The 18,904-nt window shown below is 45.5% G+C and overlaps 3 protein-coding genes and 4 non-coding genes across 9 annotated transcripts; 6 read left to right on the forward strand and 1 right to left on the reverse strand.

Annotated features, from left to right (window-relative positions):
* Nucleotides 1-112: 112 nt before the first annotated feature.
* On the forward strand, nt 113-7,584 carry GNL3 (G protein nucleolar 3). Of its 2 annotated transcripts, none has more exons than XM_027891626.1 (15): nt 113-188; nt 574-632; nt 1,032-1,169; nt 1,793-1,906; nt 2,063-2,146; nt 2,342-2,477; nt 3,016-3,119; nt 3,416-3,551; nt 3,830-3,917; nt 4,284-4,467; nt 5,078-5,220; nt 5,960-6,096; nt 6,532-6,761; nt 7,055-7,136; nt 7,225-7,584. In XM_027891626.1, exons 1-15 carry the CDS (start codon nt 176-178, stop codon nt 7,311-7,313), a joined length of 1,737 nt encoding a protein of 578 aa, XP_027747427.1. In that variant the 5' UTR covers nt 113-175; the 3' UTR covers nt 7,314-7,584. The 2 variants fall into 2 exon arrangements, with proteins under 2 accessions (XP_027747427.1, XP_027747428.1); XM_027891627.1 differs by having other exon boundaries at nt 1,793-1,894.
* On the forward strand, nt 2,537-2,612 carry LOC114061300. Its single transcript, XR_003572083.1, has one exon. It is a non-coding gene; the product is annotated as a small nucleolar RNA SNORD19 (small nucleolar RNA).
* Nucleotides 3,674-3,747, forward strand: LOC114061301. The gene has a single exon (XR_003572084.1). It is a non-coding gene; the product is annotated as a small nucleolar RNA SNORD19 (small nucleolar RNA).
* Nucleotides 4,140-4,217, forward strand: LOC114061303. Its single transcript, XR_003572086.1, has one exon. It is a non-coding gene; the product is annotated as a small nucleolar RNA SNORD69 (small nucleolar RNA).
* On the forward strand, nt 4,747-4,822 carry LOC114061302. The gene has a single exon (XR_003572085.1). It is a non-coding gene; the product is annotated as a small nucleolar RNA SNORD19 (small nucleolar RNA).
* A 1,270-nt stretch (nt 7,585-8,854) lies between the features above and the next one.
* On the reverse strand, nt 8,855-16,731 carry GLT8D1 (glycosyltransferase 8 domain containing 1). Of its 2 annotated transcripts, none has more exons than XM_027891629.1 (10): nt 16,714-16,731; nt 13,558-13,614; nt 13,353-13,451; nt 12,722-12,938; nt 12,293-12,410; nt 11,690-11,774; nt 11,347-11,459; nt 10,644-10,810; nt 10,373-10,485; nt 8,855-9,741 (listed from the first exon to the last, which is right to left on the reverse strand). In XM_027891629.1, the coding sequence occupies exons 2-10, from the start codon at nt 13,571-13,573 to the stop codon at nt 9,551-9,553; spliced, it is 1,119 nt and encodes a 372-aa protein (XP_027747430.1). In that variant the 5' UTR covers nt 13,574-13,614; nt 16,714-16,731; the 3' UTR covers nt 8,855-9,550. The 2 variants fall into 2 exon arrangements, with proteins under 2 accessions (XP_027747430.1, XP_027747429.1); XM_027891628.1 differs by lacking the exon at nt 16,714-16,731 and adding an exon at nt 15,632-15,678.
* Nucleotides 15,847-18,516, forward strand: SPCS1 (signal peptidase complex subunit 1). The gene is made up of 4 exons (XM_027891630.1): nt 15,847-15,954; nt 16,932-16,991; nt 17,320-17,406; nt 18,329-18,516. The coding sequence occupies exons 1-4, from the start codon at nt 15,919-15,921 to the stop codon at nt 18,449-18,451; spliced, it is 306 nt and encodes a 101-aa protein (XP_027747431.1). The 5' UTR covers nt 15,847-15,918; the 3' UTR covers nt 18,452-18,516.
* The last annotated feature ends 388 nt before the right edge of the window (nt 18,517-18,904 follow it).

The raw sequence follows: 18,904 nt of genomic DNA on the forward strand, positions 1-18,904 counted from the left end.
GCGGGGTCCGCCCGGCCCGGCCCGTCCCGCCGGTCCCGCCCGCACCGACACCGACACCGCCGCCGCTGCCGCAAAGCGCGCCACGGCCCGCGCGACACACAACCCCCCCCCCCAGCCGGGCAGCGCCGGCGCGCTTTACGGCAGCGCCCGGGAGGCGGGAGCACGTGGCGGCGCCATGAGGAGACCGAGTGAGAGGCGGGAGCGGGTACCGGGAACGGGCACCGGGAGCGGGCACGGGCACCGGGAACAGCGACAGACGGCGCCCTGCGGGCAGGGGTGGCGGTGGAGGGAGGCGGCGCGGCACCGCGGGCCGCCTGCGGCCGAGCGAGCGACAAGGGCCCGGGGCGGGGGGAATGGGACACCAGGACAGGGGAATCGGGCACCGGGACAGGGGAATCGGGCACCAGAGCTCGAGGGAACGGCGGCGGGGGGAATGGAACACCAGGACAGGGGAATCGGGCACCAGAGCTCGGGGGAACGGCGGCGGCGGGAGCTCGGCCGTGTCCCGGGGTGGGGGGATGTCTTTGTCGGTACCCGGTGATCCCGGCACACGCTGATCCCGGTGCGTTGCAGAGCTGAGGAAGGCGAGCAAGAGGCTGAGCTGCCACAAGCGCTACAAGATCCAGAAGAAGGTGAGTCCCGACGGTGCGAGATGAGAGAACGGGGGGATCTGCTGCAAATTAAAGCTCTGTGTTAACTAGTTTAACGCTAAAAGCATTTTTATATGTTACTACAGAACACTGAAAGCATTTTTTGGTGTTAATATAGAAATATGTTTCGCGTGTACATGTATACAGTTATTATATTGCATGGTAAAGAGTCTGGGCTCCAGCGAGGAGTTTGTTTTCCCGTGTAGGTTTTTTACATCTTTGTATTTTACATTATTTTGGGCTGGTGCATTCAAGTGTATCTTCATGATGACACATTATGCAGTCAAACCCCCTCGGGCAGGTCAGAAATGTGCCGGGTTTTACTCTCTAAGTTTGGGGGGGGGGCTTAGACTGAGCAAATGTTCTTGTTCTTGTCTCCAGATCAGGGAACACCACCGAAAGGTCAGGAAGGAGGCCAAGAAACGTGGGCACAAAAAGCCCAAGAAGGATCCCGGAGTTCCCAGCGCTGCACCGTTCAAGGAAGAGCTTCTACGAGAGGCAGAGCAAAGAAAGCAGAGGGTAAAATAGAGCTTGTGGCAAAGAGGGCAAGAACTGAAACCATTCCTGTCTTCAAGGAGGCTTTATGTGTGCACCAAAGGTGCAGCTGTGGTAGATTGTAGATGGTCCCGGTAGACACTTACTTTGGAAAAATAATATCTTTATTTCCAGGATTGTACAGTATGCAACAATTGGCTCTTTTTTTTTTTTTTTAACCTTCTCTTTCTCACTGCGTGTATAAACATGCTGGAAGAGTCATTTTTAATGTGCTCCAGAGTAACTCTGATGGTGAGATACAGGGATGTGATGCAGGGATTGGCATAATGGGATTATACAGAAAATACGGATATGCTGGCTGCTGTAATGTGGATGGGAGCAGCAGAGCTGTAGTGGTTGCTGCACAGCTGTTATTTTGGGGTCAAGCAAATGGCTGGTTGGCTCTGGTTTTGAGGCAGTTGAAGGTGACAGTACTTTTTTCAGGGTAGGATGCAAAAAAACGTGTCCCACTGTCACCTGGATAGCCAGGACTTCAAACTGAGCTGTGTCAGGAACTTGGGTCAGACACAGGGAACTGGAGAGAAAGAACAGTCTTCCTTGCCACCTTCAAAGATGTTTTATCTGCCTTGGGTTTTGTTTGCAATCAGCTTGAAGAACTGAAACAAAAGCAGAAGCTCAACAGACAGAAAGAACATGAAAAGAAGAGGAAGCTGGAAGCTAAAAAGAATGCAGCCAAAATCAAGGAAAAGGCAGAGGGAAAGGTGGGTGTCCTGTATGATTCTGATTCTGTGAGGCTTATAAAAGTCATTCTGAAACTGCACCTTCTCAAGCAGTTACATTTTCATGCTGTGTATGCATACAGGTGTTTACACTAATTCTCATTTAAATAATTCCTTTTTGTTTTTATTTGCCTTCAGGAATCCTCTGGCAAATCTAAAGGAAAGACTAAAAAGCCTCTGAATAAAAATTCAAAGAAATCCTTCTGCAGGGAGCTCAACAAGGTGAAATGCTTCAGCTATCTTTGTATCATTTGATGAGAGTCAGCAGTTAGACCACTTGTTATTTCCCTTTCTTTGGCATTACTGTGCAGCTGCTGGAAGGGATTTTACAACAGAGAGCATTTACAACACAGTAACTTTTGTTGTCAGCTGGTGTGTGATACCTTATTTGAGAGTCTTGTCTCGTTTCTAACCCAGGTGCTCGAGGCCTCAGACGTGGTTCTGGAGGTTTTAGATGCGAGAGATCCACTGGGCTGCCGGTGTCCTCAGCTGGAGCAAGCTGTCATTTCCTCTGCGGGAAACAAAAAGCTGCTCTTGGTTCTGAACAAAATCGGTAAGAAACACAGGTTTTCTCCAAGTGTTACTTCGTCACTGTGTGGTTCTGTGGTATGTGAGCTGTGAAGAAGATTTTAAAGGAATCTGAGATTCCATTGAAGACATTTGTTCCAACTCTGAGCTCACTAAAAAAGCTGGAAATTACTGAGTTACCAACAGCTAAAAAAACCCAAAATAAAATACCAAGAGCAAAGGGAACTTTGTGTTAGAGTAGCCCTTGCAGGGATGGTGGGATAATAGTTTACAGAACATCACTCTGGATCATACACAGTCCTTTAGCAAGACCCCAACCTTAAAAACCTAATAAAGAGCCAAAAATGTAATTGGGATGGGTTCTGCTTAGAGCAGGAAAAGGAGACACTGGGTGCCTTTGGGGAACTTACCTTGTACTTCAGTAGCATTTTCAGCCCAACATTATTTGTCGTAAAGGGACATCCTAAATGGATAAAATGTGGCCAGATTTCTAATTCCACATCAGATTTCCTACACACAGTGATATTGAAGATTCACAAGAGTGAAAGAACTCTTTTTTCCAGATTTAGTGCCAAAGGACAACTTGGAGAAATGGTTGAATTATTTGAAGAAGGAGTTTCCAACAGTTGCTTTTAAATCAGCAACATTGATGAAGGACAAGACTGTGGTAAGAGAGACAAGGCATGTTGTCTCCTGAGTAAGTTGTGTTTGCAATCATAAATGCTGAGGAACAGGAACTCTTTATTCTATAAAATTCCTTCTCCCCTTGTTTGATTACACTGCTGGGACTGATGGATATGCCTCCACACTTCAGCTGAGCTTTGCAGTACAGTGGGGAGGGGGATTCTTGCCATTGAAATTACAGTAGATTGATAAATATAGATCAGTAAACAGAATATATATATTTTACCTTCCTAACTAGCTCCTGCTCATGGGGTTTTTTTTTGCCTTTGACTCTTGTAGCAGGAACAGTTCACAAAAAGACGTAGACATGTTGATTTCTCAAAACCCTCTCAGTGTTTTGGAACCAAATGCCTTTTGAAACTTCTTCAAGAGCACGGCAAGACTGAAAACAAAGCCATTCAGGTTGGGGTAGTAGGTGAGTGTTTCTGGACAGTCAGGAGGAGTTTCCTTCTTCCCCATAAAGCTTTGGGATCCTGTGATACAAAGTGGGTAAAACTGCTAACCCAGGAAGGGGCTTTCCAGTCCTTGTATCAATGTGAGAAATGAGGATACACACTTTGTCTGACTTCTGTAGTGAAGACTTCAGATCCAACTCTGATCTCACACTGATGATGCTCCTTAGCACAGACACTTGGAAGAAGCAGTTTTGATCAGTGTTGTTTAACTTACAAGGATTTATGTGATTTTCTTCAGGTTTCCCTAATGTGGGAAAGAGCAGCATAATCAACAGTCTCAAAGGAGTGCGTGTTTGCAATGTCAGCATAGCAAGAGGTGTTACCAAGTAAGTTAAACTGATAAAAGCTGTTCCTTTCCCTGTTTCTTGTGTTCCACTTACCTTGAGTTCTGTTTGTGTAGTTTCCATCCAGTGGGTGCAAAACACACACTTGTGTGCAGTTTTAAATGCACACTTCAGTTTGCAAGATGAAAGATGTTGATCTGTGTGATGGAAGCTCTCACCAGAGGATAAAGTGTAGAAACTTTTTGTAGGTTTAGATTTCTGACCCACACAAAGCACATGATGACAAAGCACTGAAACTGAGACTGTATGAAGTCCATTCAATCCAACACTGAGCTTTGTGTCTTACATCCCCCCCCACCATTACTCCTTCACTGACTGTCTACTCACAGTGCATTTCTCTCTGATTAGGTCCATGCAAATTGTGCACATTGATAAGCAGACAAAGATGTTGGACAGTCCAAGTATAATTGCAGATCCTTCCAACAGTGCCCTGGCTCTGGCCTTGAGAAGTATCATAGACACTGAAGAACCAGGCTCAGCAGATGTGCTTGAAGCAGTAAATGCCATTATAAATAACTGCAGTAAGCAGCAGGTGAGCTCCATCTTTTTCCACATCTCTCCCTGTATTTCACTCCTCTCTAGGTTTCTTAGGCCCAGTAATAAAAGTTCCTTTCACTTCAGGCAATTCTGATAGTTTTTGCACTGCTTTCCCCTAATCATACAGAGTAGCAGTGCCAAGTGTGATCCTTCATCCTTACTAGCAGAAGGCAGAACAGCATGCCATGACCCTGACAGCCAGAGCGTTAGCCCAGTAACTCTCCTGATTTTTAAACAACACTGCTTTCAAGATCTCATCACGGTATCCCAGAGTGAAAAATGATGACATTCTTTCTGTATCCTATTGTTACAGTGAAGACCTCAGATCCAACTCTGATTTCACTCAGACTAACCTAAGCCTAATTCCCATGCAGTGACTGTTCTCACAGACCAGTGCTCTGTCTCTGCACACCCACCAGTCTGGGTGAATGCCCAGGAGTTTGTTGGTGAAGAAGGCATTTTGCTTTGTAATGTTTACTCTCACCTGCAAGAGAAAAACAGCTCTTCACACACTCATCATTGTAATGCAATTTGACTTGCTCTTTTATTCCTAATACTAAGAGGAAGGTGGGTCTCTCTTAATATGCCATTTTCTTTTCCCCTAGGTAATGATGCACTACAGTATGCCAGATTTCAGGAACCCTGAGGAGTTTCTATCTTTACTTGCTCAGAAGAGGGGCATGCTGAAAAAGGGAGGTGTTCCTGACATAGAGAATGTAGCTAAGCTGGTGCTCTGTGACTGGACAGGGTATGTATGCTGTGAACTTGGCTCTGTGCTGCTCACCTTCCTCATGTTGTTAATCCAGCACAGCAGAAACCCCCAGTCATGCAGAGCACTTAGAAAGGAGAGGCTTTCCTTTTTTCCATTTTTTTCCCTTGATTTCTCACATTTTACTTCAGTAAAGAGCTGGATTGGCCAACAAAGTTAGGGAATGCCATCCATGGATAATTTTCTGAAGTAGAGAGGGATACATGACAGAAGTCAAAGCACATGAACTCCAGAGCCAGTTTGCTGACTTACAGTGTGACTCTCTCAGGGAAATTCGCCTTCTTCTCCAATGCAGAGTCCATGTAGTTCTCTTCTACACAGGAAAGGATGTGGCAGATTTTCTGTGGAAATTTATGCCGGTTCCTGTATTCTGAGGGTGGGAATAAATGTAACTCAGAATCAGTAATTGACTGGGATTATTTCTCTTGCTCGTGTTGTTCAGCTGCTTTTACAGCTCATGATTATACAGGCAGGTGATTTGTGGTGACACAATGTGTGCCAGTTCTTTTCCCTTTCAGGAGTGGGCAATCCACTTAATACTGTTGACAACTTCAGAGTCAAAATTAAATAGCTATTAAACTGCTATTAAACAGCTATTAGTACATGAGTATTTAGGTTGAGAAGTTTGAGAGCTTTGTGCTCTTGGGTTTATTTTTAAATACAGTGATTTAACTATGCTATCTTTAGGTTATTTTTAATGCTGATTTTTATTTCCCAGAGGCAGAATAAGCTACCACTCAGAACCTCCAGGATCTCAGACACCACCACCCTATCTTACACAACAAAAAATAGCTGAAATGCAGGAGGGCTTTAATTTAAAGAACCTAGAAGAAGAAAACAGGAACACTGTTCAAGGTAGGACTGTTACTGTGATCCACTACCATTAATCACAGAATGGTTTGGGTTGGAAGGGACGTGAAAGATCCATCTCACTTCAACCCCCCTGCCATGGGCAGGGACACCTTCCACTATCCCATGTTGCTCAGAGCCCCATCCAGCCTGGCCTTGAACACTTCCAGCTTCTCTGGGCAACCTGTGCCAGTGCATCACCACTCTCACATGGAAGATTTTTTTCCTAGTATCTAATCTAAACCTACTTAGGCAAACTTACCTGTACTCAAATCCAAGATTTTAAACTGTTAGCAGTCTCAGAATTGTCCTTGTTCTGGCTGCCCTTGTGGGAGTGCTATGGCAGGGAGGGGACAAGACTAAAATGTGTCCTCTCAGGGTGGGCATTACACCTGGTGCTGTCTGACTGGGACTTACAGACATTTACCATGTCTTTGCCAGCTTTAAAATACCCCAGCCCAGCAAGCAGCATTATTTTCCAGTCAGCTGGTATGGCAAATGGGACAATAGAGGAAAATAAAGTGATAGAGGAAGGATCAAACTGGAAAAACGTGGAAAGAACCAAGGAGGAGGAAGAGGAAGAAGATGAGGAAGAGGAAGAAGAGGAGGAGGAATTTACAGAAAGCGATGATGATGAAGATGATATGGAAGAAGAAGATGATGTTGAAGAGGTAAATTAAGGTTTCTACCTGTTTAGATCCTGACACCAGTCAGTGTCCTGCTGTGAAATGAGGCACTGTGGAGACACTGGATGTGATCAAAAGCCCTTCTCCTCCAGATAAGGGCTGGGCTGTTTCCCTCAGTTAAGGAAACAGCATTGTTCTGAGTCACTTGCCTCAGCAGTGTTTAACCAACCGTCCAAGGGGACATCCACTTTATCCTCAGGGTCTGTTAGGTTTCATCTGCACAGGAGATCTCATTAGTCACGTTTGAATAACACACCTCTGATCTCTCTGACTTGTAGGAAAGCAAAGTTCAGGTCACCAGGAAAGCAAAGCCTGGAAAACAAGAAGCAAACCCTCCCAATTCAGAAGAGCAGATGGCAGGTCTGTATGAAGGACTCTGGCTTCAAGGGTGGTCTCTTGTACTCAGCACTTGCACTGGTTTCACTAACACCTGATTTTCTCTTCTCAGAAGGTGAACATTCCACTTCCCTGTCCTTCAGCTTGGATAAGCCAGCAGAGGAAGATGATGCCTACGATTTTAATACAGACTATGTGTAACAATCAGGTGGGCAGGCACTGTTTGGACACTCTTACTGCTGGCCTACAGAACAGCCCTGGAGACTGGAGTTGCAGCAGAAGCTGGAGGAAAGCTGCACACCAGAGCTGCTGCAAAGACTTACAGTTGTTGCTGTATCAAATAATGTATATAATAGTGCATATCCCTCGGTGGTTCCAGATTTTATACAGGTCCGGGAAACTGACTGTTATTCAGCTTTAAATCATAGAGTTTATTTCCTGTATTAAAACCTATTTTAAAAAATTCCTAATATGCTGAGTTAGTGTGTTCATTTTCTCTTATAAAAAGATGTTTCAAAAGGATAAATGGTTTGTCCTTTTCACTGCAAAACTACGATAAATCTTCAATTCTAGTCATGTTCAAGCAATTCAATTTCAAGATGAGCTTTTGTTCCTGCATCAAATTTAATGGCTTTTCCTAGAGGATTACAAGGACTGTGTCCCTGGAGCATGAGTTCAGACAGCAACTCTTTAGTATATTTTTGCAAAACTTGTAGAACTTTAATATGTAAAAAGTGGCTAAAAATGCTCCTTATTTGAGCAAAACATAAGGTACTTCAATCTGTTGTGGACCTTCATGGGGAAAAGTAACAGATACATTAGTAACCCTCCTTCACTGGGGAACAAGGTGCTTGTTCTTACAGTGCTCTTGACCAAAAGAGTTATTCCCTGGTGACACCTGTCATACCTGGCCAACAACTTTGAAATACAAAGCAAAACACTGCCCTGTGCAGTCAGGAAGTGTTACTGTGCTCAGCCTGTAGCAGAGCTGGGACAGCAAGAGAACTGCCAAGAGGCCCCACAGCTGCTCCAAGAATAAATGCCTTATATTGAGCATCTTCATGCTGTGAATCTGTTTTCTTCCCATTAAGTCTGATTTCTGTGTTCTTCAATAGATAGGTGTGTTCTCTCCCTAAAGGTATGATGAGGCATGATCCTCAAAAAGGTGTGAAGTGCTGACACAAACAGATGGAGTTTCTTTAAGCCTGCTAAAACACAGCCTGCTCATCTGAATTAAGATGGTGTCAGCTGATCCAGTACAATATTTCAGATTTTGATAAGTGAACTTATTACTACTTCAAGGACAAGAATTGTTCATCAAAACCCAGCAAAAGAAACAAAAGGCAACAAACCAGATCAACATCCACGACAGAACTATAGGCAGCGACTGCAACGAGACAAGCAGTTTGAAATCCTTTTAAATGACAAAGCAGAATTAAAACCATACTCATAGTCCTGAAGGAGCCCTTGTCCTCTGCTGCCCTGTATCTCAGACCATGCAGCACTCAGCTGTTGCTGCATGAACACAAAGCCTTTTGTCTAAACATCTTGCACAGAGAACTGTTCACAAGCAGTGTGGCTTCAGTTCTAACTTCTATTAAAAGGAACAGTTGGCACAACAGCTGCTGGGATAAACCAGCTAATAATAACTACTAGAACTTCACAGTACAGCTCTAAAAAAACCAACCCAAAACAACTTACTGTAGCACGGGCGATGGGCAGCCATTTACCTGAGGCTTGAGTCAACACGTTACAGTCAGCTTTATTTTTGAACAAGGTTTCATCCACCACTTTACAAAAAATGTTTTAGTGTTCACTGGCAGTTAAAACCACTTTGCATAGTGAAATAATACTCGAAGAATTCATCTTTTTCATAAAAGATTCAATTTTGTAGAGTTCTGCAAGAAAGACTTACACAGAAATGGTTGGGAGATTTCATGCATGAAAGGGTTGTTGAGGGAACTATTTCACAGAATAACAAACCAAAACAAACAACAAAAAACAAACCCAGAACCCAAGCAACTCTCAATTACAGTACATTGATGTGCAAGATTTGCGTGGTGCAAGCACCAAATGAATTTCTATCTTGTTCTTAGAAACGTTTCTGTAACTGACAAAATGATCCTCTGCTAAAAGACTTGTAGTAAAGAGCAGAAGGACACGACTGAAATGATCTAAACAAAAGTGCCTGTTTATGGAGATCCTCCCCTGCTTTCTGTAGTGCTGCTGGAGCAGCATCTTCTGTCACACGAGTGACATGAGCCTGCTTTGGACCTGTGTATTTCAGAACTGCACCTGAATGAGTGCATCACCTTGTGCTCCAGAAGGCAAGGATGGCTCTGTAATACAAGTTGGCTAAAGCAAAAAAAAAAAAAAAAAGTGTTCTGCTTGGCTCCAGAAGTTTCCTGAGAAAGCACCATCAGTTATTGACATTGACTCTACTTGGCTTCATAGGCTTCCGAGTGTCTGCGGATCAGGTTGAACTTGCCCGTGGGGTCAGGGACATACCACTTCTCCCAGACCTCAGCATAGGAAGCTGTTCTTCCCCAAGGTTTGAAGTGCCCATTCCAGTGGAGCAGCTTGGCAGCTTTCACAAACTGAGGAGAGTACCTTTTCCCAGCACTAGACCCTGTTATTGAAAAAGCAGCGTTAGTGCCTGAAATGAAGGCAGCGGGAACACCAACATGCAAAATGTTAACTTCAAAACAAAGGATTTAACAAAGGAAATCTTGTCATTTAGGGAGGAAGGAGGGGACATGGGAGGCAGATATAAGGGCAAAGTGAAAACAAATCAGATGCAACTGAATGCCACTTTAATCTCTCTTAGTGTCTATTTTAATATGCTGCCTTAACTTCCAAGTTCCTGACAACCCCCTTAACACCCAGATGTGTTCAGCAGCCTCGTTACTGCTCATCAGAAACAAAACCTAAAGCTTTCCCAGCACTGGGGTTTCATGAGTACCAGTCTTCTCAACAGTCTTGGAAAAAATACCTCAGATCACTTCAGATACAATATATATATGTGGAAAATTACAAGTATTTTGTGAGTAAATTCAAGAACTACCTTTCAGTAGTTTAAAAAAGACCATGAAGGCTCAGACCCACAAGCCCCAAGAAGATATGGCAAAGCTGCTTTTCTTAAAGACAAGAGACGGAATAGGGGAATAAGAGATGCATTTGCTGCCTCATCAACCAGGTGTCCAACTACAGGCCTGGAAAACCACACTGGGGGAGCAGCATCACTGATGTTTCACACGTACCGAGATGTCGGACGTTCCACATGGGATCAATACTGGAATGTTGTTTGTAGAACACAATCAGCAGTGGAGGTGTCGTGATGCTGCCAGCCAGAGTCTTACTGTAAAGTTCCTCTCTGGAAGAGAAGATGAAAAGAAGCTGGGAAAGGGTTGATTTTTCACTTGCAGCAGCGTGACAGGAACCCCCAGAGACACACACAGCCCTTCATCCAACAGATGCCACCAGCACAGCCCCAGCCCTGACCTGCTGCCACCCCAGCTTGGGGGTACCTACACCACATTAAGTGCCATCCACTTCTCCAGCTGTTTAGTGATGTTCTGTAATCTCCATTCCGTCAGATTGGCAACGAACACTCCTGGGTTGAAGGAGCAGGTGTTGGCTTTCATGGCCAGCTTTCGGATGGTTTCTTTTTTGTAGTCTAGAAAGCCAATGTAATTATACTGGGGGGAAAAGACAGAGCAGAAATTAGCTCAAAAAATATGGTGAAATTCCTATTTTAAAAAAAATTCTGCACAACTCACAACAACACAGGCATAAAGTGAAGTTGTTGAAGCAATTATCCCTTCCTTTAAAATAAGAAAAAGAAAGGTTAAGAGCTTTTTTAAGCTATTTTAGAAGTATGATTATATGCACTACATATTTTAAGGAATGCTGCATTGTCTTAAGACTACCATATTATTAATATGATAACAGTCTCAGAAAAAGCACTTTTTATCCATTCACAAATGAAAAATTCTCCTTCTGATGTTCTAACACCTCTTGCTGTTCCATGCTAAAAATTGCCCTCGTTGTAAGCACAGCAAAAATCTGAAGTGCTTTTACTGTGCCTAAAAAGAAACTGCAGGTACTATTTGTAACAAAAACATCAGTATAAATCGGTTTGAGTAGGGACAGTCACACCTTTAGGTTCATTTAGAACACTCCAAAACGCCTGGAATCTGTGGTATTGTTCCCACTGGGTAAGAACAAAACTAACCTGATTCCCTGCTCCACGGACAGCAACTTTGCTAGTGGTTGAGTCACAATCATCTGAAAACGCAGCTGCATGCCCAGGTTTCAATGGAGTGTTGTAAAGCTCAAGAATATCATCTGAAAAATGGAAGGAAGCACAAAAAAAAAAAAATCAAAAGCAATCCTGATGAAGTGCCGAGTTACTCTTTGTTCAGGGCATTGCTACAGCAGATGAAACCATTCAGTTTAACCCAGCTCATTCCTATTTACAAAGTTTTGACATCTTTCCTCGAAGCCATTTGGGCTCTGTGAGAGGTGGGATGCTGCCCTCAGCACGAGGCCAGTGGCAGCTGACAAAGGTGCCATACCTTGCACTATCACATCATCATCCACATAGATCACCTTCTCGGCATGGGGTACCAAGCTGGGCAAGTAGAATCTTGCAAAGGTTAACTGTGAGAACAAGAAAGCAGGAGAAGTGAAGAATTAAATGAAAAATTGTCCAAATAAATGTGACATTAACTGATTCTTCTGGCACTAATGTCCAAGACAGCTCCCATAAAGGAAATAAAATAGGCAGCAATATCCTACAAGGCATTTAAAATAAACAGGTTCCATCAATTCCTGGTTTCCTATGAATTCATGTATCGATAAACTAACTTTAAAATTTGTCTGTATTAGAATTTTTTATTTCTCCACATATATCTGTAGTATCTTCAAGGTGTTGGCACACTTGACATGCTGTGTCTCACTGTAGCAGCAAACAACAATACTAAGCATGCATGTGTAGACATTCAAATGCATCTCTTACTAGATGGAAATTTGTTTTTACTGAGATTCGGGTCTTTTATTATAAAAGACTCCTTCTATCCTAATAGATGTGGTTTTGCTCTCTAGTTGTGTTAGAAGCCAACATCAAAATATATTGCTATTAACTAATAATTGGAAAAAGTAATTAACAGCATCCTCACTGGTTTGAAGGTGTCTGCCTTTTGGGGATCCACTTGTACTTTCCCTTCTAAGACACGAGGGTCAAAATCCAGAATTCGGTATCTCATGTTTTTCAGAGCAGTGCCACTCAGCCACAGCCTGCAAACAGGGGAAAGGCACAGATCTTGTTAATGAGACAAAAATCAAATGAAAAGCAAGAGATCTGACTGCAGTGACCCAGATCTTGCTGTGCCCACTCACTTCCCTACCCACAAACACGTGTGTGGGATGTCACCGGTGGCTGAGGCCAGCGGTGTCCGTGTGGCTTCAGGGCCATGCCCACTGCTCACCTGGGGCATGGGAGAGGTGGGACTGCAACTCAGAGGAGAGCAGCTCCAGGGAAAGGTATCTCTGTTCTCAGAGATACTGACGTTTACAGAGTTGTGGGAATCCAATGAAAAGGTCATTACCTCAAGTGATCCGCTGTATCGTTCAAAGTAACAATGTGGAAAACCACGTTGGATCTGGTGTGATGGTAAATGCTGTTCATGGTTGCAATTGCACCCCCAAGCCTCTCATCTGAGGCTGCAATGACCACAGAAATCTCCTTATCATTCCTCTCATCTGTCAGCCTCTGGGGAGCTGCAGGAATGAAGTCTATAGGCTGAAGTCCTAAGGGACTCGAATCTGTGGAGTACAAATGGCATCACATACTTGGTTTTATTATTACACATTATTGTTACCGCACTAGAATTCCCAACATCTTCAGTTATTTCTGCTCTGCAAGCACTTGGATGTCTCCGCAGGATCACAACCTGCCAGCATCAAACACTAAAAACAGAGCTCCTGCTTTTGAGAATCTGAGATGTTAATGAATAGAAGAGCATCCCAGCAATAGAATACACACGTTTAGCCACACATATTCACACTCAGCACAAGGAACTAAATTAAGGCTGTGCTACAGTGGGTCCCTTTTCCATGTCTAGAACCTCACTGACTTCCCCCTCTTGTTTACATAAACCACTCTCTGGCATTAGTGCTTTCCCCCTAATCTTAGAAAGAACAGTATTTTTTTCAAAATTAAAATAAAACCCAACATACCTGATAACTCCCGTTTCAGGAAGTCACTGAGGCTCAGGAAGTTATGATGAAGAACTAGCAAAAATATTACAACAGCCACGATAAGGATGGAAATGTTCACTGAAAATTTGGAAGAAAAAAGTTCATTAGGATAAGCAGTGAAAAAGAAACTCAGATGCAAAAGATACTTTAAAAAAAATTTAGACACATACAAATATACACATACCTTTCCTTAATGTCATTTTTCTATTATTTTATTTATGAGCATAAGGTTCCTGAAAACCTGCAAGAATAAAAACACAGTAGTCATTTCCTACTTCCAGTGTATGCCTACACAAGACATTGCCATCACCAGGAGTGTCAAAAGAGTTTCTGAATGCAGTGAATGTGTCCTGCTCTAAAAAAAAAAAGATAAAGCTATGCCACATTTTAATAACTGAGTGTGGTACCTCAGTACATACAGAGCTACAGCCCTAGAATGGTTTGGGTTGAAAGGAACATTAAAGCTCATCTCATTCCAATCCCCTGCCATGGGCAGGGACACCTTCCACTATTCCAGGTTGCTCCAAGCCCTGCCTAACCTGACCTGGACACTGCCAGGGATACAGGGGCAGCCACAGCTTCTCTGGGCAACCTGTGCCAGGGCCTCAGCATCCTCACAGTAAAGAATTCCTTCCCAATGTCCCATCTAACCCTGCCTTCTGCTTTTAAAGCCATTCTCCTTTGTTCTGTCACTCCACACCCCTGTCCCAAGCCCCTCTCCAGCTCTCCTGGAGCCCCTTTAGGCACTGTCCTGAGAGCCTGTCCTGAGAGCAGAGGTGCTCCAGCCCTCAGAGCATCTTTGTGGCCTTACTCTGGACCTGCTCCAAAAGGTCCACATCCTTCTTATGCTGGAGACTCTCCCCACTTACAATGACTTACCTAAAGAAGAACTTGGAGATAAAAAGGAGACACACGACAGAAAAAAAAAAAAAGTCACTTTCTTTGATGACAGGAAAAAAAATACCAAACTCCTTCCACCAGGCAAAATTACCTGAAAATATATGGAAAACTATGTGGGATTTGTCTATTGTTGAAACAATTTATTTAACTATCTGACCTGGAAGCATCTAAACAATAAGATAAATTATTATACATTTCCTTTCACGCTTAACCAACTGCAAGATTTTGGCAGGATATTGGTCAAATAGCACTTTCCAAACCATGGAAGTCTCTAGATAGGATATAACAGAATATCAGCTAAAGTGTTGTCACACAAAGAGGGTAAAAACACAAAACTGATGCAATTTTGGTAAGAAAATCAAACACACTTGATTGTTATTTAAGAGTAAAGGTGACTATGAAATCAGAACAAGAGCTGTGTATCCTCGAGTGTGAAAGAGCTCTCGAATAACACATAGAAAGCACTGTAACAACATGCAAAATTCCAGAAACGGTGACAGACTTGCAAAATCTCCCTATTAAAGCACCGCAGGTTGCGCTGTGACCGTTCAGACCCAACCACCTTCTGTCCGCTGCTGCATTTCTCCCCCAGGGCAGATGCATTTTCAGAGCACAACAAAGCCCAGCCGAGAGCCCTGTTGTCCAGCAGCAGCGCACGGCGGGCACGGGCAGGACACGGGGCTCTGCTCACACAGCACAACGCCACGGCTCGCCGGGGAACCAAGCACTTGGCGATTCCCAGCGCACAGACAGTCTGTGCCTTGGAGCAGCGGCTGAGGGAGCCGGGGTGATCAGCCTGCAGAGGAGGGGGCTCAGGGGAGACCTCATCACTCTCTGCAACCCCCTGAAAGGCTGTAGCCAGGTGGGAGTCGGGCGTTCCTCCCAGGCAACCAGCGGTAAGACAAGGGGGCTCGGTCTTAAGCTGCGCCAGGGGAGGTTTAGGTTGGACATCAGGAAAAAGTTCTTTGCAGAGAGTGACTGGGCATTGAAATGGGCTGCCCAGGGAGGACGTGGAGTCACCGTCCCTGGAGGTGTTTAAGAAGAGTCTGGACATGGCACTCAGTGCCATGATTTAGTAGACGAGGCGGTGTCAGGCCAAAGGTTGGACTCGATGATCCCAGAGGAAACCCCGGCTGATTCCGTGACTCTGACACGCGGCACAGCCGGGGCTGGAGGCACCGACACAGCGACACGATCCGTGCCCGCACAGCCCTCAGTAACACACACACACCCCACGCGGGGCCCACGCTGCCCGCCCCCGCCGTTCCCGTCCCCTCACGGGCCGCCCGCCCGCGCCGCCACCGCGGCACCCCCAGAGCGGCGGCTGCGCCCGCCTCGGCCCCCCCGCGCTGCCGCACCTGCCGGGGAAGCGCCTCCGCCTCGGGCCCGCGGAGCCGAGCCGCCAGAGCCGAGGAGACGAGCGGGAGCGGGGACGGCACCGGGATGGGGAGCGGGCGCGGAGCAGCCCCGCGGCGGCGCCGGCAGCGGCGATGAGCGAGGCGGGAGGCGGCACCGGGAGCGGCGGGGCGGAGCGGCCGGGTGAGTTTCCGGCCAGCTCAGCAGCCGCCTTCCGCCGAGCCGAGCATCGCAGGCAGCAGCGCCCTGGCCAGCAGCAGCGGGAGGAGGCCGCAGAGGCGCCGCCGCCATGCTCAGCGTGTTCCGCTCCATCCCCACGCAGATGGTGGGTCGGGCCCGCCGGGCCGCGGCACGGGGGGACTGCAGCGGGGGGGGGGGGGGGGCTGTCCCCTGCGGGCGTGGGTGTCCCCTGCATCCACCCCACAGGGTGGGGTGTCCCCTGCATCCCCCTCCCCCCTTTCCCGCGGGGTTGGTACCTGTGTTCGAGGTGTAATCCGGTTTATGAGCCGGGAAGCGGAGTTTTAACGCGCTGTAATGCAGAGCTGTGCAGGGGACATCTCTCCGTGCTTTCCCGCCTGGGCTATAGGCAGAAGGCAGCGTGTGCTCGCTGAGAGCCAGGTTTTCTAAAGTCATGCAAACAAAGAATAGTTGGGGTTGGAAGGAACCTCTGGAGCTCATCCAGTCCAAACCCTCGGCCCAGGCAGGGGCACCTGGAGCAGGTGACACAGGAGCGCATCCAGGTGGGTTTGGAATGTCTCCAGAGAGGGACACTCCACACCCTCTCTAGGCAGCCTGTTCCAGGGCTCTGTCACCCTCCCTGGAAAGAAGTTCTTCCTCGTGTTGAGGTGAAACTTGTGTTTTAGTTTGTGTCTGTTACTCCTCATCCTGTCTCTGGGCACCACGGAGAGGAGTCTGACACCATCCTCTTGGCACCCACCTTGGAGGCATTAATCTCATTAATGAGATCCCCCCTAAGTGCCACACACCCCATATCCCCACAGGCACACACTCTGCCGGGGTGTTACAGCTTTTTCTTAGTGATGCTAAGCTGACTACAATGATATTTTGAACTGGCATTACTTACCTTGAACAGGCAGCACTTGCTTCTGTTTCCAGGTGGGGTGGTCGAGCCTGCAGGGGAGGTGTTCCCAGACACTGCAAGAAAAGTAATTCCAGTCTGGTTTGAAAACTGAACAAAAGAGCTGAGAAGCCGTGGTCAGGCTGTGTGGGCTCTAACCTGAAGGAGTTTAAGGGGCAGGTTTGTGTTTTGAATAACTGACCAAAAAGTGTCTCTTTCCACAGGACTACAAGGGCCAAAAATTAGCAGAACAGATTTTTCAAGGAATCATTCTTTTCTCTGCAGTAAGTATACTAGAACTGTGGGGGGGAACATCAAAGGACTATTTTGTTTTCTGATTTTTACAAACAAGTTTTTTTCTGATTTTTTGGGGTCACTAAAAGCTTTAGACAAAATCAGAGGGGCTGTCATGCATTGAAACTTTACTTCTCCCCATGTTTTACTTCTATTATTGGCCTGCAATTTTGAAAAGAAGGTTAGAAAGATGGAGGAACTCTGCTTTTGAAAAACCTGTATTCTCCTACTTCCCCCCACAATTTAATCATGGTATGGGAAATGTTTTTCTTCATTTAGAGTTTGATTTTTTTCTTTTTAAATATACTTTTTTCCCAGGTAATTGGTTTCATCTATGGATACATCACTGAACAGTTTGGATGGACTGTCTACATAGTTATGGCTGGATTTGCTTTATCATGTTTGGTAAGAATTTTTTTTCCCCAAACCAGAAAATACATGTACTATTTAACCTGGAATAACTGTTAAATTAAGGGGCTGTCAGCACAGACTAATGTTTGCTATGTAATTCAGATTGTTAAAATGCATTTCTACTTCCTTTGATCTGCAGTGCAGGCCAGTGAAGTGCCTTTTCTGAAATGCCAGCAGGATTTCAGAGAACAGTGCAATTAAATACGGGGTTGGAGTTTATTTTTCACTTCAGTTTAATGTTACTGTTAAGTCCAGCTGACAGCATTGGTAATAGAAGGGACAGTGAGGCTTCCTGTGCAGTAGGAGCTTGTCACAATAATTTTGCAGCTGGCCCGTGCTGCCCCAGGAGAGAGGCAAGAAGGCAGAGTATGGAATTAGAGGAGTAATTCCTTATTCGTACACACGGGGTGTCCCATTCCAATTAGAGCACACCAAATCCAGTTTTACACCTGGTTCCTATGCCTTTCAAGAGTTCAGATACAACAGGATTTGACCAATGACAACTTACACACACACACTCTACTGTTTTGAAAAGCCACCATACTTCTCTGGCATCATCATCCATCTACTCCTTACTTACTTGAGCATCCCTGAGTTGCTCTGGCCAGAGTTCCTGATCCATGATACCAGGCACGGGGAGGGTCTCACAGCAGTGTTGGGATGTGCTGGAATGCTGGTGTCACCTCAGGAGTCCCTTTCTCTTCAGGGTGGGTGCTGTCCTCATCCTTGCAATGACCTGAGGTCCTTTAGCCACATACTTCAGTATAAACTGTAAATATATGTGCCTTTATAGCATGAAATTGTGTGAGTTTTCTTTGCTAGAACAGTTAAGGATTAAGAGTTTCCTAACAAGCTGTAAATTGAGATTCCAAAGAGCTGCTCTGTACGTGTTGTGACCCCATCCCTTGTCTCCCAGCTGACGCTCCCCCCGTGGCCCATGTACCGCCGCAACCCCCTCAAGTGGCTGCCTGTGCAGGAGTCGGGCACAGAAGAGAAGAAATCAGCAGACAGAAAGCCAAAGAGACACGCTAAAAGCTAAAAATTACGGTTCTTCACGCTGTTACTTTGTCAAGTTTTGTTCAATGAATTTCCACTGGGAGATACTTCTTGTCTTAGTGTTTGGTTTTTTTAATTAGAGCTTTGTATCCTGACATGAGCACAGCAAGCCCCACGGAGAGAGTGAAGGTTCTGGACCTTCAGGGAAGTCCCTGGGAACACAGGGATGGGCAAAGGGTAAAGCAAATACCTGGTGGAATTCGTCTGTGCTGTATTCATCTCTCAGCCACCTGTAAAAGATTGCTTACATGGGTAGTTAATGCATCAGACTGGCCTCTCTGATAGTTAGACAAATTTGCTCCATGTCCTTCCTGGAGCTTTCAGTTACTGGATGTTTTTCCCCCCTCCACATTAGCTGGTCCCCCTTCTTTGGCAGAATACATCATGATTATGATTCTATGTGTCTAAACACTGTACAGTAATTTATGTAACTTAC

This window comes from Empidonax traillii, unplaced genomic scaffold (genome assembly GCF_003031625.1).
Source record: "Empidonax traillii isolate 1590-97213 ecotype Southwest subspecies unplaced genomic scaffold, ASM303162v1 scaffold323:size719838, whole genome shotgun sequence".
Taxonomy (NCBI): domain Eukaryota; kingdom Metazoa; phylum Chordata; class Aves; order Passeriformes; family Tyrannidae; genus Empidonax; species Empidonax traillii.

Bases quoted from the DNA above. Each gene is read 5' to 3' on its own strand.
- SPCS1 (XM_027891630.1), top strand. From the start codon at position 15,919: ATGCTCAGCGTGTTCCGCTCCATCCCCACGCAGATG. The intron at 15,955-16,931 runs GTGGGTCGGGCC...CTCTTTCCACAG, and splicing joins GCTCCATCCCCACGCAGATG to GACTACAAGGGCCAAAAATT. The intron at 16,992-17,319 runs GTAAGTATACTA...CTTTTTTCCCAG, and splicing joins GAATCATTCTTTTCTCTGCA to GTAATTGGTTTCATCTATGG.
- GLT8D1 (XM_027891629.1), bottom strand. The intron at 10,811-11,346 runs GTTAGTTTTGTT...TTTTCCCCCCAG, and splicing joins TCCGTGGAGCAGGGAATCAG to TATAATTACATTGGCTTTCT. The intron at 9,742-10,372 runs GTACGTGTGAAA...TTTCAATAACAG, and splicing joins GTGGAACGTCCGACATCTCG to GGTCTAGTGCTGGGAAAAGG.
- GNL3 (XM_027891626.1), top strand. The intron at 633-1,031 runs GTGAGTCCCGAC...TCTTGTCTCCAG, and splicing joins GCTACAAGATCCAGAAGAAG to ATCAGGGAACACCACCGAAA. The intron at 4,468-5,077 runs GTGAGCTCCATC...CTTTTCCCCTAG, and splicing joins ATAACTGCAGTAAGCAGCAG to GTAATGATGCACTACAGTAT.